General features: G+C 37.6%; 2 protein-coding genes across 4 annotated transcripts; one reads left to right on the top strand and one right to left on the bottom strand.

Moving 5' to 3' along the window:
- Positions 1-1,360: 1,360 nt before the first annotated feature.
- Positions 1,361-8,959, bottom strand: LOC101743974 (BLOC-1-related complex subunit 5). 3 transcript variants are annotated; one of them, XM_004925934.5, is made up of 8 exons: positions 8,694-8,959; positions 7,447-7,613; positions 6,460-6,570; positions 5,505-5,671; positions 4,832-4,907; positions 3,437-3,549; positions 2,654-2,788; positions 1,361-2,018 (listed from the first exon to the last, which is right to left on the bottom strand). In XM_004925934.5, exons 2-8 carry the CDS (start codon positions 7,541-7,543, stop codon positions 1,935-1,937), a joined length of 783 nt encoding a protein of 260 aa, XP_004925991.1. In that variant the 5' UTR covers positions 7,544-7,613; positions 8,694-8,959; the 3' UTR covers positions 1,361-1,934. The 3 variants fall into 3 exon arrangements, with proteins under 3 accessions (XP_004925991.1, XP_012545691.1, XP_062531414.1); XM_012690237.4 differs by having other exon boundaries at positions 8,601-8,956; XM_062675430.1 differs by having other exon boundaries at positions 1,361-2,788; positions 8,694-8,947.
- Positions 8,960-9,727: 768 nt separating this feature from the next.
- On the top strand, positions 9,728-12,675 carry LOC101743826 (ubiquitin-fold modifier-conjugating enzyme 1). The gene is made up of 4 exons (XM_038019528.2): positions 9,728-10,099; positions 10,715-10,846; positions 11,257-11,424; positions 12,531-12,675. Exons 1-4 carry the CDS (start codon positions 9,977-9,979, stop codon positions 12,615-12,617), a joined length of 510 nt encoding a protein of 169 aa, XP_037875456.1. The 5' UTR covers positions 9,728-9,976; the 3' UTR covers positions 12,618-12,675.
- The last annotated feature ends 2,855 nt before the right edge of the window (positions 12,676-15,530 follow it).

Raw genomic sequence — 15,530 nt, 5'->3', positions numbered from 1 at the left:
AGCAAATTGAAGGCGTGCTTGTCGATGAGCTACCGTGAGTTTCGGGCCTGTGACAGGCTTTTTTGGAGTCAGATTCGCTTGCTTGAGTCGTCGACGAACTGTCTACTTGCTAGCTGCTACCCTACGAACATCTCGGAGCTCCTGTTGGATGTCGACACCAGGTTAATGCCGATTTCGGAGAGAGGTTAACACGATAAAACGGTCATTCCTCTCCGATGTGCCCCGGCGCCGTCCAGATCTTGGTCTCGGGATAAAGCTACCAGTCTCTTGAAAGCGCTTGCAAACTTTTGAAACACAGGAATGGCTTATTTGGAGCCGACGAGCGACAATCCGCTGGCTGAGCTCTTCTTGCAATAGGGCTACGATTTGTGCTACTTCTGTAGGTGTTGTCCCAATTGTCGTACAAGGTAAAGGGTCAAAAGTAGCCGAGATATGTACCAGTCAACGTGTGAAAGTCGACTGATAAAGAAAATCCGATAACAGGTGCTTTTATAGGGGTCAGTAGGCCGCAACTCGCGACGTATCAAGCAATTGAAACACGTCTTTTTCGTTATTCCTTCACTTAATCCAAGATAACTTCTTAAATACTGGCTTGATTTTAATGAATTTGGTATCAGTTTAAAGTTAGGAATTCAACTTTTAAAATGATCTCATTTTTATGATTATCAAAAAAATATTTAGTACACAAGATCGCGCGGAATCAATTTCAAGTAAGTGATTCCAAACTTTTGCTCGCGAGTGTAGTTACAACGACTGCCCCACCCTTCAAGCCGAAACGCATTACTGCTTCACGGCAGAAATAGGTAGGGTGGTAGTACCTACCCGTGCGGACTCACAAGAGGTATTACCACCAGTAAAACTAAACAAAGTAAAATTTTACACCAGTAACATTTTTAATACGCTTTTATTAGCTTCAGACCTATGTATGTTTGTAACGGAATCTTTGAACATGATTTTGACCCCCTTCAAAACGTTGGATTAACTCGAAATTTGGTATACTTATTTAAGGACCGATGACAATTCAATATTTAAAAAAATATATGAAAAAATTGAAATTGAACTAAAAAATGAAAAATAAATCATAGTTTAAAAAACTAACAAAATACGCTTTTCAGGATATTATCAAAATAAACCTTCTACTCATATCTGTTCATAAAATATTTATAACTACTGATACCATGCACCCCACGCTTTTTTTACAATAAAATCATTTTTTCTTACACTATTTTTAATTCAAATTTATTAAAATTTGTTTTCTATTTTTTAGTTGGATTTTCTATAAAAGCGTATTTTGTTAGTTTTTTTAAACTATTATTTATTTACAACTATAATATAAATGACGAAGACAAAGAAAACGAAATTCAGAGGGTACAATTTTATTTTTAATGTTACAGTCTTAGGAATACACGTTGTTACAGCCGGAGCGCCATTAGTCAGGACTTGACCGCCACGGGAACACCCTCATTTGAGGAGAGATATGGTCATCATCCGAGGACCCCTAAAGCACCTTCAAGCTTTGCGCAGTGGCATCATTACAGACCGAGAGGGAAGCATCCCACTCGGAAACCCTCAACCTTCGACGCATCGAACTACATTTAACGTGAGCACCCGTGAACACTCGAATTTAATAAGCACACGAGTCGACTGTATCGATTCCGGTAACGCTGTATATATGAGCGTCCGGTGAGCGATTGAGCATTCATGAGCATCCGTGAGCACTCATAAGCTAATTTCGCGTTATGACAGGCGATTTAATTTCAATAACAATGACTAGTTTCGTTTATATTTTATAATACTAAAATAGCATTGACACAATACGAGAGTTCCTATGTATCTCTAGAACCATTTAATCTCATTATAGTTTTTTGTCTGAGTATCGGTTAATAGCCATTTCTTCTAGACAACAAACAGTAAAAAGAAAGATATTTTATGTTTCAATGCTCTTCGTTCCAAACAAAGGGAGCTAACCTTTTATCTTCGGGTAAAATTAAATTTAACTCTTCAATGTCTTGTATGGTCTGCAAAAAAAGAAAGGTATTATTTTTTATAATATTTTCGACTGGACACTGTCGATTACAAGAAAGCGCTGTGGCCCGTAGACAGCTCGACATTCACACCGCCACTGCTGCTTGAGGCATGAGGTCTAAATCTTAATTGTTGCGACCAATTCCATGAACAGCTTCAAATAGCTGATCCAATATGAACTTACAAGAGTGAATTCAAAAAACTTTTTACACAACAAACATTATTTTAGTTTAGTACAGCTGGCTCTCCTATAACACGGTAGATACGTTCTTACAAAGACGCGTGTTGTGCAAAACCGCGTTATATGAGACTAGAAGCCACTACAAAAAGGAGAGTAATTTTTTTGAATAAGACATCTCAACTGTGCCTGTATGTATTTTCTTAACTATTATACATAAAAAAATAAGCAGTAAATTTTCGGTTATTCGCATAATATTATATTGTGTGCTCATAATGCCTTGGTAATTTTCTAAATAATTTCAAACAAAAGTCTCGTTGTCGTGTTGTAGTAATACCGAGTTATAAGCGGGCTTTGGGGAATTTCTCTGTTCGTGTTAGAGCGGAACCGTGTTGTAAAATACCGTGTTATAGGCGGGTTGCCTGTACATTCACGTCTGTTCTTCTTTACCTGATTCAATAAGGAATTGCAGCGGGAGAGCTGATGAGCCACCTCGTGGACACGGGAGAGCCTCTCGGCGTGCCTCGCGTTGGTCCTCTGTCTGTCGACTAGCTGACTGTACAAGCGAGCTATTTCCGCATCTGACTGATAAGACGGCCCATAAGTTTCTGATAGCCTTGAGAGGCTATTTTAGCTTCTCCTTGACGTGCAGGTGAGCTCACGGGGCTCAAAACGGGAGTGTTGCTAACACTGGCCCTAGCAAGAGCAGTGCTTCGCAGAATCTACCACCGGATCGGAAACAAGACCCACTGAGAAGATCCGGCGAGAAACTCAGTGGGCTGTGTCTGTGGGTTAATTTATTCGTCGAGCCCTTCGTCGCAAGCGACGGGTTCAACGAGGAAGGTGACCGGTTGGCTTCAGCATTGAAGATTATCGACGCGAGGAGGAGGAAGTTAGCCTCTAAGTGCTGTACTCCTTAAGTGTTTTATTTATTTATTGCATAGATGGGTAGACGAGCTCACAGCCTACCTGGTGTTAAGTGGTTGTCGGAGTTCATAGACATCTACAACGTAAGCGCCGCCACTTACCTTCAGACATGAGTTCTAAAGTCTCAAGTATAGTTAAAACGGTTGCCTCGCCCTTCGAACCGAAAGGCATTACTGCTTCACGACAGAAACAGGCAGGGTGGTGGTACCTACCCGTGCGGACTCACAAGACGTCCGTCCACCAGTAAAGTGTCTCTAATAATCAAATGGAAATGACGAGAACCAAACTGCAGGCGTGAATACTCACTTCTTTGATCTTGGACGCCAGGCTGACTTCTTCGGCTGCTAGTGGATGAGCACAGGCCGCTAAATGCGCCTGCAACCTTGTTGTCAATCGGACCCAAGGCTTATAATCTAGACCTAAAAGTGACTCAAACTTAAAAGCCCCTTCTTGAGACAGTTACTAACCCCTGAAGGTGCTCCCCACCATAAGAAATAGGATTGTAATCCTAACAACAAAACCATCAGACAAAATCAAGGGTTAAGGATACCAAGTAACGAAATTTGCTTTGTCTCCAAATCTCGTCGTGGCCTAAAGGATAAGACGTCCGGTGCATTCGTGTTGAGCGATGCACCGGTGTTCGAATCCCGCAGGCGGGTACCAATTTTTCTAATGAAATACGTACTCAACAAATGTTCACGATTGATTTCCACGGTGAAGGAATAACATCGTGTAATAAAAATGAAACCCGCAAAATTATCATTTGCGTAATTACTGGTGGTAGGACCTATTGTGAGTCCGCGCGGGTAGGTACCACTGCCCTGCTTATTTCTGCCGTGAAGCAGTAATGCGTTTCGGTTCGAAGGGTGGGGCAGCCGATGTAACTATACTTGAGACCTCAGAACTTATATCTCTAGGTGAGTGGCGCATTTATATTGTAGATGTCTATGGGCTCCAGTAACCACTTAACAGCAGGTGAGCTGTGAGCTCGTCCACACACCTAAGCAATAAAAAAATATATATATCGTTTTTTTATAAATTATTGTTCACATGAGCGACGTAATCACGGCCCATTTACTTAAGAAAGGAGTTTTTATTCTCACGTTTTATAGTGCAACGGCCATACTATAATTCTATTAAAGTTAAGTACTTAGGATAACGTACTAATGTCAACTAATGTACTCATGGATGCCGCAATATGCCAATAGATCTTACAATATCAGCAAGTTAGTCGAAAACTACAATAATCCCCCCTATAACACGGTATATTGGTTCCGCGTTATAGGAGACGCGTTGTAAGAGTATTCTCGCATAACGCGCCTGCATGACCCCATATAACACGTAATGTACAAATACAATATAGCCAATGTTTTTACAATTATAAAACTAGAAACATAAATTTAATAAATTCGTATAATTTAATTTTATAACAACACAATGATAATTGACACAATGTGCAAAGGTACACGAAATTAATTATCAACTGTACAAATCATTATTAATTTGATTGCACAGAAATAGAAAGTGTGAAATTCCTGCGTTACATGGGGGAATATCCATGTACTGAAATCGCGTAATCAGAAAACGCGTTATAAAAGTACCGTGCTATAAGGGGGATTACTGTAGATGCTTAAATCTGATAATAAGTTAAAGAAATTAAATAAGTTTTTTTTTGCAATCTGTACCGTGTATGTATTATACCTTCTAATATTTCAGTGTCTCTAGCTCCGGGCAATCCTAAGGTACCTCTCATTATCGGCAAAAACGTTGGTATTTCCTGGAATTAATAATTTTTTTATAAGCCCTATACTGGCTGAAAGTAAACTTAATAACATCTGTAGCAATTGAAGACATCAGTGGATGAAGGGGATATGATACATTTGTTGATTTTGAGAAAACGGGTTACAAACTTTTGTGACTTGTACTTTTTCGTCGTACATAGCTTAAAATAGCCTTTAAACCCGAAGTTTTAAGGTCTAATATGGTTTATGGGCATATAGCACTTTCATTCAATGTAAAAACTCAAATATCTTAAAAATTGTACATAACCCCTTCATGCACTTATGTCTTCAACTGTGTGAAACTTTATTTACAAAAAAAGGAGCGCGTGCAACTTGGTGCACGTGAAAGAAGTGAAACTTATTTTATGCTTCTCTTGTAATAGGGAACGCTGTGTATAAGAGAAACGACCTTGCTTGCTTTGTCCTTTCCCTCTCTCCACAGTCGAGTGGTTCATGAGACGCCCTATTTTCTCACTCTCGTTCTTCCTAAACTGTATCTTTTCTCTCTAGCCGTAACGAATCTGTCGCGAGTCCAATTTTACTCTCAACGCGCCTAAAGAAGTTTGACTTCAAAAACGTAATTTTCTTCTCACCTGTAATCTCCTTATATCCTCGTCCAGCTGTTCGTCAGTGGCTGGCTTGACCACGACGATGTCCCGTGTGCGTCTCGCCTTACGCGCCTGCAGGCTCAACTGGCGGCGTTGCAGCAACGACTTCTTGTCTGTGATCCTCTGGCTCTTCGAAGCTGCCTTCGGGGAATCTACAGTGAAACAATCAAAGAATTAACAATAGATCTATACAAAAAATCGTGCGTCTTGGGTCTCCTGACAAAAGTGATAACTTTAACTAATCTTAGTTGAACTACTATAACTTAAATTCAATGAGCAATAGTAAGTAAGTAATATTATAAGTAAAGTAAGTAAGTAAAAGTAATAGTAAGTATGTTAATGTGATAATGTAAAAAAAATTATAACATTGAGGATTATCGATGAAAGGAGGAGGAAGTTAGCTTCTAAATGTTGTATCCCTTATGTTTTTTTTTTAAACTATTTTTAATGCATAGATGGGTGAACTCCTTCGTCACAATCATACTTATTACTGGTGGTAGGTCCTCTTGTGAGTCCGCACGAGTAGGTACCACCACCCCGCCTATTTCTGCCGTGAAGCAGTAATGTGTGTCGGTTTGAAGGGCGGGGCAACCGTTGTAACTATATTTGAGACCTTAGAACTTATATCTCACGGTGGGTGGCGCATTTACGTTGTAGATGCCTGTGGGCTCCAGTAACCACTTAACACTTAGTGGGTTGTGAGCTCCTCCACCTATATAAGCAATAAAAAAATAAAAAAAACATATATTTTACTTGCGCACAAGGATCAGATTGTACCTGAGATGTGATATTCATGCAATAATTAATATTAAGTGGACGTCCGAAGAGCAATCATTTGAAGCCAACACTAAGTAGCCACTGACATGAAATTGCGGTGCCGCTGACCTTACTTATCAGCTGATTTTAAATGCAAGCTACATTTGTGAACATCTGTACATACCCCCTATAGGTCGATCAACAGTATATGATATGTAAGGCAGTTCCGAGTCGGAGCAAACACTTGCTCCTGGTGAATTGTTTCCACTCGTCTGCTGATCATGCCTTGATGTTTCTGTGAATGAATGAAGGCATATTTTTTTATTAAAGTTTAATTTTCGTTTTTACTGTCATTATAGCAAGCGAAAAGCGACATATCATAGAAAACGCGACATTATCTTTATTTTTTATTTATTTTTTATTACCCTTTTAGGCAGACGAGCATACGGCCCACCTGATGGTGAGTGGTTACCGTCGCCCATGGACTTCAGTAATGCCAGGGGCAGAGCCAATCCACTGCCTACCGTTAAAATTGTAATTAAAGGTGCGTTTTATTTGGTATCGTCATCAACGGGGCGATATTTTTAATCGAAGTTCAATTAAATATAGCTGAAGAAGATTATTAGTTATGATATTTTTGCAAAATTTTAAACTTGAAATGGCTCTCCTGTAAGGTTGTAAAAATGTCGCTTAAACCAAATAGCCTTTAGCCCTTAGATGTTAATTCTGACATTGTGATTACTATACTGTTGTTATAATCACAAATTACTTTACAAATGAAAGGAATTCAGCAGGAATACATGGATAGCTCAAAACTGCATGACTATACTCTACGTATTTATTGACTATGCTTTATAATCAATATTTACATTACAATAACAGTAGAAGTTCATTGACAAACTTGTGGAGCCTTATTTCACAATAAAAATCGTTCCAGTAAAGATGAGATTTAGAAATTTTGAAAAGAATTTTTGGGTGATGTATAATTGGGTTGCAGTCACCTATTAAGCAGTATGTAGAAATTAAAGTTCATTGGTAGCTAATGATTTATGATGCCTGGCAAGAAACGACCGGCTCTACCATCTGTACACTACAGACTGTCGTAATATAGAATGTGTTGTAAATGTATATAAACCCCTACAAGTTTAAGTATGAAATTGTACTTATTTACCTTGTACATTGGAGACAGCAATAGTATAGCCTCTCCGTACTAGTGGCACTCTTTGGGTTTGCCTTTTAGGTGGTACCGATGACTGTTCTGAACCCATTATGTGCCCAGTAAATACTTATTTATCTATATTCATATATACTAGTGGTCGACCAGTCGTCGAATTTCAACTGTAACGAAATGAAATTATAAGTTTGAACATTATTAGTTCTATTTTCAAAGACTATTATAGTTTTTTATCACAGATTTCAACAAGACTACTCTATAGACAAATAATATTAAAGTCAAACAATATTAATCTATTCTCAATTTGCAGACATTACTTAATTATTAACAAACATTTGACAATAAACAAAGGCTATATATTAATATGTGTTGATTCAAATACATGGTAGTGTGTGTAATGTTTTTTTTAGATTTAATGTATTTTTTATGCAAATTTAAAATAAAATGGCATTCTACACTCCTTTTCTATATTCTTTATAAGTGCAAGAAATTTCATACTCCTCCCTCGCGCAATGTTTGTAAAAGGGTACATAAAGATCACATAGTAATATATAGATATGTATGTTTAATTTTTTATTCAATCATTTACACAATTATAATTTATGTAACACTGTATCTATAATGACTGTTTGATTACTGGGCCAAGGGTTGTGAGTTTGATTCCCACATCAAGCAAATATTAGTGTTATGAACAAGTTTGTTTGCTCTTTGTCTGGTTGTTTAATATCTATATATATGTTTTTATTTAAACATTTATTGGGGCCAGATGACTATGTAAGACTTTTTGCTTGCTTTTGCTTTTTGTCACTTTTGCCTGTTTACCTGCCTACCAATATATTTCTTTTCGAACGTCCTGGCCTTTGGTATATGAAAAACACAGTTGATGACGGCTACCCTGACCTTTTGGTGGGTGGCCCTTCGATTGAATATTTTTTTATTTTTTTATTATTGCTTAGATGGGTGGACGAGCTCACAGCCCACCTGGTGTTAAGTGGTTACTGGAGCCCATAGACATCCACAACGTAAATGCGCCACCCACCTTGAGATACAAGTTCTAAGGTCTCAAGTATAGTTACACGGATACACATATATTCACGGAAAACCACAACACCGAGCTATTGCTACGCGCTTTGTAAGCTTTGCAAACTCACCGATATTCAAGACGATCGCACAAATTCATTTAGGACAAGCTCACATGACCATGCACTAGACGAGAGCATTAAATTAGTGAAAATCCAACATACCTATCGCGTATTTCAAAACTATTATTTGTTGCTAATGCAATATCTAAATTTAGATCTCTTTCTAATAGCCGACGGTTTCAGCGGTAGTTAACATTCAAATATATGTTCAAATGATTATGCAAATGATTGACTAATATTATTAATAACGATTCAAATGAATAACGTTAAAAATTTAATAAGTGTGAAAACATTGAGAATATTTTCAACAAGTAAATAACGTACTATGAAGTTATACATCAGTCAATGTCATGTTGACAATAATGAGTGCTATGAATGCATAGGTTTCCTACTTCAGTGTATGTTTTTTTTTTTTTTTTTAAGAGATTTTATGACCTGGTAACTGAGACCTTTAAGTCATGTCTTATTTTAATGTATATTCTTAATTTTATGAAAAATTATGTTATGGAGTGAAATGATTTGAAAATGATTAATTTGAGACATTAATCAACTGGGATGAAATTAAATGAGATGATATGAGATGAAATCTAATCTCAGTAAAATGGTGGTCATTTACTAAGATTTTTTCAGTGGACTTTTTGGAGGATCCCGAGAAGTTTCGTCCAGCGCCTTTGTTTCATTTTCCCACATTTGTGCACTTTCACAGATATTAAACGGTTAATAAACCACCATTATTACACATTTAAACCCGAAGAAACACTAAATAGACAAAATAAAACAAATCACACAACTTCACTCCACGCGTTCCCGCCAAAAAGTCCACTTCAGTGTATGAATGTAAGTTGACAATAGATTCTCAATAACATGGCTTTAACAGCCATAATATTATAACTCAATGGTGTATATTGTCTCCTTTTAACCGTTAAAAATCTGTGAAAATATGGAAGTGTGGAAAAATATAACAAAATCCCTGTGAACGTCACTTTTAATTTTGTTCCAAAAATTTGCGCTCTGTAAATTTTCAACAGTGTACAGGCACTTTATTTCATCTCATATTAACACGTTTCATTTGATTCTATACCTATTGATAACAGTCTCAAATGAATCTTCCTCACTACATTTCAACCATGTCATTTGGCGAATGAATCGCCGCGGCGCCGTTACATATTTTTTATGTGACAGAGCATATAAAAGATAACGCTGTATGGGGTATCACCTCCGTCGCCTTTCCCGTTGGAAAATGTAACTGCCACTCTGACACTATGTTTCTGATGTCATTGATGTCAAACGTAAATTTGACATTCGATCGTATACAATTAACGTGTACACTTTCGACGTTGATATTTCGATATTTGGAATGTTTTAATGATTAATATCCATTAATAATGGTTGATGAAGGCACTAAGAGGACTTTGAGCAGCATCCCTTTACTGCAGACTAAAGCAGGACCCAGGGACAAGGAGCTATGGGTGAACAGATTAAAAGAAGAGTACCAAGCGCTCATAAAGGTATTTCAATTCTCACTGTTAACAGGGTCAGCTTATTCTAGCTTACTTTCACAAGAATATGCTGCAACATTCTGTATGTTTCTTACGTGTTTTGCATCAAATACATGTAACCTAAAATTCCACAATATTACTTCCACTTTAGATAATAATTTTCTTGTATACGTATTTTGTGTCTTATTTAATATTTTGACTATAAGCAACAAGAAGTCTGTTCAGGAAATCATTGAAAATTCCAGATAAATGTTTACTGGTTAAACAAGGTCGGGTTTAATGTGGGCTCACACAGTTCAGTGCCGCTACCTTATCAAGATGCAGCTATGCATTCTACAATTGCAGCTTCTATACAATGCTACTGAGAATGACCTCATGTCTCCAGGTAGTCGTCTCCAAGTATATCGGGCTTGAACTCATTTAAGGCCTGGGTCTCTTCAAATTCATTCAACCATATTGTATTTTGCAATAAGTTATCACAGCTGATTCGATGGACACCACATGATGAATTCTATCGCTCACCTTGGTATTGGGATGACACAGCCCAGAACTATAAAAATCGCCCATACTAGAAGATCTGTGTACGTGAACAGTATTTAATAGAATTTTTTTGTTACACTACAGTACGTACAGAACAACAAGTCTGCTGATAATGACTGGTTCCGTCTCGAGTCTGACAAAACCGGGACCAGATGGTTCGGCAAATGCTGGTTTGTTCATAACCTCCTGAAGTATGAGTTTGACCTTGAGTTTGACGTGAGTAATGTTCATTTATTATAACCAAAAACATTTGAATGCTTATGAGTTTCACATACAAGTGTATGTCCGTGGGCTCCAGTAACCACTTAACACCAGGTGGCCTGTGAGCTCGTCCACCCATCTAAGCAATAAAAAAAAGGCTATCTCTTGTAACAGTTGTATAACCGTTTCAATTGGAAACTCATTATTTCTTCAGTGTAGTAATGTATAGAATAATAGTACTATCTTCTTGCAGGGGCGTACAGTACAATAAATAATATGCATGAATTCCTCATTGATTTCTATTACATAACATTATTTTCATCATAGTAAAAAAAATTCATGAATGCGTATTATTATTATGTCTATTGGCAAGTCCCTTATGACGTCATGGCTTAATCTAGACTTATACACACTTGCTATTTCAGATACCGATAACATATCCAAAGACCGCACCAGAAATAGCCCTGCCCGGTCTTGACGGTAAGACAGCGAAGATGTACCGAGGTGGCAAGATATGCCTCACTGATCATTTCAAGCCGTTGTGGGCGAGGAACGTGCCGAGGTTTGGGATTGCCCATGCCATGGCTCTTGGGGTGAGTTCTCATGGTATTTACCCAAGAGAATAGCATGATACTTCTATCTATCTATATATATAAAAATGAATTGCTGTTTGTTAGTCTCGCTAAAACTCGAGAACGCCTGGACTAATTTGGCTAATTTTGTTCTTCAATCATTTGTGGAAGTCCAGAGAAGGCTTAAAAGGTAGATGAAAATAGGAAAATGCTCCGAATTAAATAAAAATAACAATTTTGTTTTTCTTTTGATGTGTCCCCCGTCGGACGGATTCCTTTTGTTTGTTTTAAGTTTATTTTATACAAAAGTTTAGGTCTTTTTATTTATCGATTGAGGGACTACAAAGTCTGCCGGGTCAGCTAGTTAATTAAATAAAATTTTGTTAGTTTTAAAGGATATCGAATTCTGACAATCATACAGTTCACAATTTAGCATGGGCTATGATAGTTTAGGTAGCATTCTTGAGCCTCGCTTGGAGAAAGAAGGTCACCCTTCAAACCGAAACGCATTACTGTTTCACGGCAGAAATAGGCAGGGTGGTGGTGCCTACCTGTGCGGACTCACAGGACGTCCTACCACCAGTGATTACGCAAATTTAAATTTTGCGGGTTTGATTTTTATTACACGATGCTATTCCTTCACCGTGGAAGTCAGTCGTGAACATTTGTTGAGTACGTATTTCATTAGGAAAATTGGTACCCGCCTACGGGATTTGAACACCGGTGCATCGCTCAACACGAATGCACCGGACGTCTTATCCTTTAGGCCACAACGACTTACGTTTGTTGTTTATCGGCTCAGAAACTTCCTGTGTTTGATTAGTGTAGTTAATATATCTCGACGCTTGAAAGCCAACGTGACTAAGCGACAATAACTGCTTTATACATAAATGATATGCAATAACCATATTCGATGCGCAAAAAATATATATTTCTAGATCTATTAAAATCATTTCAATCCTACAACTAGATTCGTTAAAATAGAATTTTTTTCAGGTATTTCAACTTTAAATTAGTCTACTGTAAAGTTCACGCATTGTCGCTTAGTCACGTTTGCCTTTCAAGCGTCGATATGTAAATCTTTCTTGGAAGATGCTGCAACTTGCCAATTACACTTTCCTTTCTAGCTGGGTCCCTGGCTGGCGGTGGAAATACCGGAGATGATCGAGAAAGGCGTTGTCACGTACAAAGAGAAGACTGAGGAAGCGAAATGAACAAATTGAACATTGTATATAAAATTATATGTAAATAAAATTATTGTATATATTTGTATGAGAGTTCGTTTTAATGTTGTAAGAGAAAAATTTGCGGGATTGGTTTTTATCAAACGATGTTTTTTTTTTCTAACTATTCGCTGGTAATCAAAGAGGCTATTCCAGATACGCGCGGGTAGGTGAGCTCACGGGCTCAACCTGAGAGAGTTTGCTAACACTAGCTCTGGCAAGAGGAGTGCTTCGCTGAATCTACCGCCGGATCGGAATCGCGACCCACTGAAAATAACCGGCGAGAAACTCAGTGGGCTGTGTCTGAGGGTTAATTTACTCGTCGAGCCCTTCCTCGCAAGCGACGGGTTCGACGAGAACGATGACCGGTGTTTGCAGTGCCTAAAAGCACCGTTAGTGGATCGGGAGGATCCGAAATGACGTGTTTTGGGCGACGTCGACTGCTTTCCATTCTGTCCGCAAAATCGGGAATAACGGGTACCAGAGACTGACATAAATACTTATATACGTTTAAATGTATACATATATAGATACTAGCTGTACCCGTCCGCATCGCTGGGCATTTAAAATTAACATTATTATTTCTCACCCCCACAAAGATTCTCATCATTAACGCCCTCACAACTGTGTAGGGAGTCCAACACTCATGTAAATATTAACCTATCCATTAAGTACATGTATTTTCTTTATGGATACCAAGTTTCAAGTCAATCGGATGCATGGTTCAGTAGTTATAAGGGAACATCCGTAAAAACCACTGTAGATTTATATATTAGTACAGATATAGATAAGCATAGGCCAAGAGCAAACAAAGCTGTTGACACGAATGTTTGCCCAATGCGGAACCCACAACCTGCCGAGTCAGTCTGTACATTAAATGGATGCTTTATCCTTTAGGGCGCCACGAATTGTGGAATTGCCGCCTAACCACATCCATGCTCAAAACCGCTTTTGGGATACTCGATCGATCTTACTCATATAACTGCCCAACAATGAAACCACATATCAAGTTAAGAATTTATAGCGTGTAATACAATAAATTTTAGTTTCACGATAAACAATTTTATTGCTGAAACTGAAATTCTGTATGAAACGCTAGGCGCACACTGGCTTGATTATATTCAAAAATTGTATTCGAAAAGTCAAATTTATATGTACAGGTAAATAATATAATATAGTAGGGGGAAAAGATATTTGGTTTAAGCAACATTTTGATTATTACGCAACATTTATCTTAAAGGTGCGTTTTATTTGCTATCGACATCAAAAGTTGGATGTTTTTAGTTGAACTTCAATTAAGCTTACTCCATTTGTCAAATAGCTGGAGAAGTTATTTTTTGTTATGATATTCTTTCCCAAATTTTTTAACTTTAAACGGCTCTCCTGTAGAGTACTAAAAATGTCGTTTAAACCAAATAACATTTCAGCCCTCGATATACAATAATATATATTTTTGGTGTCTTCTTCGGTTATATGTGGGGCGTAAACGCGATTAAAATTGCTTTTACATTAGAAGTAGATGTTTTTTTCAGGTTATTTTTGTATTTATTTTTCACTGGTAGTAGGTAGGTACCGTCACCCCGCCTATTTCTGCGTTATGTAGTAATGTGTTTCGGTTTGAAGGGTGGGGCAGCCGTTGTAACTATACTGAGACCATAGAACTTATATCGCAAGGTGGGTGGTGGCATTTACTTTGTAGATGTGTATGGGCCTTAACCACTTAACACTAGGTGTGCTGTGAGCTCGTCCACCCATCTAAGCAATAAAAAAAGCCTATGTCACTCTCCTTAATCATGGCCATTAACATCCTATTTTAGTCCACTGTTAGACATAGACACGCTACGCGACCTAATAACTTTTTTACTTTTTTATGTGTTTAAGTTTTTAATATCTTTGATTAGTTACAAAACTTTGATGACAAAATTAAACTATTTAATATTCTTAAACACTAAATAAAAGTAATTTTCGGTTCAACAAAGCTAAATGTAACAATTCAATAAGAGTATTGTGACATTCTAGATTATTCCCTATTCTAACTATAGTCTCTTGGGAGGAACCCCAATCTACTGTACTTATAGTTACAGCGGCCTTAACGACAAAGGGAAGATCTTCCACCGAGCGGGTGATATTACTCGGTAGACCGACGATCCGAATGTTGTTTTTCGGAACTTGTATACATGCGAACTTACATACATAACATAAGCTCTAAGACGGCTACCCGCCACACTATTTATTAAAAAAAAAAAGATAACCAGTTGCTTAGTTTCAACTTGAAAGAAAAACAAACAAAGACGCAAACAAACACACTTTCACATTTATAACATTAGTATAGATTCTAGTATGATTTATCATTTATCCTGGGTTAACAGATAAACAGTTTCTTCTTATTCAAGTATGATTTATCATTTATCCTGGGTTAACAGATAAACAGTTTCTTCTTATTCAAGTATGATTTATCATTTATCCTGGGTTAACAGATAACAGTTTCTTCTTATTCAAGTATGATTTATCATTTATCCTGGGTTAACAGATAAACAGTTTCTTCTTATTCAAGTATGATTTATCATTTATCCTGGGTTAACAGATAAACAGTTTCTTCTTCTTTGTTTCCAGCTTATCCCACTAGGTGGGGTTGGCACAGCGAATTATTCCATTCTCTTCTATCAGCCGTCATTTCAACACTCACTCCTCTCTCTCTCATATCGTCATTAACACACTCCATCCATGTCTTCTTCGGTCGACCTCTTCCCCCTCTACCTTGCATTACCATTTCCATACATCTCCTAGTGACATGCATCTCCTCTCTACGCATCACATGTCCATACCACGCTAAGCGTCTGCTCTTTAATTTGTTGATTACCGGGGCTACTTTCACACTTCCTCTGATATACTCATTCCTTATTT

Source organism: Bombyx mori, chromosome 23 (assembly GCF_030269925.1).
Source record: "Bombyx mori chromosome 23, ASM3026992v2".
Taxonomy (NCBI): Eukaryota; Metazoa; Arthropoda; class Insecta; order Lepidoptera; family Bombycidae; genus Bombyx; species Bombyx mori.
The sequence above is the reverse complement of the archived record's forward strand: the minus strand, read 5'-3'. Positions and strand labels throughout refer to the sequence as shown.